This window comes from Acanthisitta chloris, unplaced genomic scaffold, assembly GCF_000695815.1.
Source record: "Acanthisitta chloris isolate BGI_N310 unplaced genomic scaffold, ASM69581v1 scaffold2047, whole genome shotgun sequence".
In the NCBI taxonomy this organism is placed as follows: domain Eukaryota; kingdom Metazoa; phylum Chordata; class Aves; order Passeriformes; family Acanthisittidae; genus Acanthisitta; species Acanthisitta chloris.
In genome coordinates this window covers 55407-57147 of record NW_008684167.1, presented here as the reverse complement: position 1 = coordinate 57147, position 1741 = coordinate 55407, and the positions used below count along the sequence as shown (strand labels likewise).

Here is a 1741-nt window from a genome sequence, read left to right as displayed (position 1 = left end):
TCAGCACTGGTGAGACCACACCTCAAGTACTCTGTCCAGTTTTTGTTGCCCTACTCTCGACACGCTCCAGCACTGAAGAAAGACATTGAGGTGCTGGAGTGTGTCCAGAGAAGGGCAACAAAGCTGGAGGGTCTAGGGCACAAGTCTTATGAGGAGTGGCTGAGGGAGCTGGGGCTGTTTAGCCTGGAGAAAAGAAGTCTTAGGGGACCTGAGACCTTATTGCTCTGTACAACTACCTGAAACGAGGTTGTAGCGAGGTGGGAGTCAGTCTCATCTCATAGGTACTTATTGACAGAATGAGAGGGAAATGGTCTAAAGTTTTACCAGAGGAGGTTTAGATTAGATATTAGGAAAAAAATCTGCATTGAAAGGGTTGTAAAGCATTGGACCAGGCTGCCCAGGGAAGTGGTGGCATCACCATCCCTGAAAATGTTCAAAAGGCATGTGGATCTGTCGCTTGGGGAAATGGTTTAATGGTGAACTTGATTGTGGTGCTCAGTTGACAGTTGAACTCAATGATCTTAAAGGTCTTTCCCAACCTTAATGATCCTATGATTCTGTGATAAACTGCACTGCTCAGCTTGTTGTCATCTACAACCTTGTTGAGGGTGCACTCAATCTTACGAAGTATGTCATTGGTGAAGGTATAAAATAATATGGTCCCTGTATGGACCCTTGAGGAACACTGCTCCTTACTGCTTTATGTTTTTATATTCAATCATTGGATATGTACCATCCACTCGTTGGATGTGGCCATCCAACTAAATCCTTATCTGTCTAAAATTTTATCCATCAAACGCATAGCTCTTCAATTTAGCAGCAAGAATATAAGAAAGCTATAAATATATTAGAACTCATGGAGTGCCATAAAGATGGTGAAGTGCCTAGAGGGGACGCCATATGAGGAGCATCTGAGGTCACCCGGTTTGTTCAAGCTGAAGAGGAGACTGAGGGGAAGCCTCGTAGCAGTCTACAGCTTCCTCGTGGGAGGAAGTGGTGGGGCAGGCACTGATCTCTTTGGTAACCAGTATGAAAAGCGATGCAAAAAAATTGCTGCATACCTCAGCCTTCTCCATGTTGGTTGTGACTAGCTCTCTCTCATTTTTTGGGGGCAGAGATGGGAATGGGGTATGTGTACATTTTTTTAATCCTTCTTTTCTGACCAGCATGCCTGTAGAAGCCGTTCTTTTTATTCTTTGCATCTCTTGCCAAATTCAGCTCCAACTGTACCTTAGCTTTTCCAGTCCTGTCCCTACATAGCCGGGCAGGGCCCCTATATTCTTTCCAGAATACATGCCCCTGGTTGCACTGCCTGTGCTTTTCGTTCTTGTGTTTCAGTGTGACCAGGAGGTCCTTACTCAGTCGTTCTGGTCTCCTGCCTTCATTGCCTGAATGCTCACAGATGGGAATTGAGAGCTCTTGAGCTCTAAGCTGTCTTTAAAGACCTGCCATCTCAGTTCTGCTCCATTATACCTAAAGGCAGTTTCCTAGGGGGTTGCACCCACTAATTCACTTAATAACTAAAAGTTCAGGCTTCTAAAATTCAGGGTACTGGTTTGGCCTGTATGCCTCAATATTGTGTATTCTACCAGGGCATGATCACTTCAGCCTAGGCTGCCACTGATCTTGACGTCTCCGGTTAGTTAATCTGGGTCAGTGAACAACAGTTGCAGTAAGACTTCTCTGCTGGTTGGACTATCTGTTGCCTGGGTTAAGAAATTATTCTTAATGCCCTCCAAGA

General features: G+C 45.1%; 1 protein-coding gene across 1 annotated transcript in view; it reads left to right on the top strand.

Moving 5' to 3' along the window:
• The first annotated feature begins 872 nt into the window (after positions 1-872).
• The window catches only part of UHRF2 (ubiquitin-like with PHD and ring finger domains 2, E3 ubiquitin protein ligase), a 27054-nt gene continuing 26185 nt past the window's right edge, over positions 873-1741 (top strand). The window contains exon 1 of the mRNA XM_009079214.1: positions 873-1020. Within this exon, the coding sequence (XP_009077462.1) occupies positions 873-1020 (148 nt within the window). The remainder of the gene's footprint in view (positions 1021-1741) is intronic.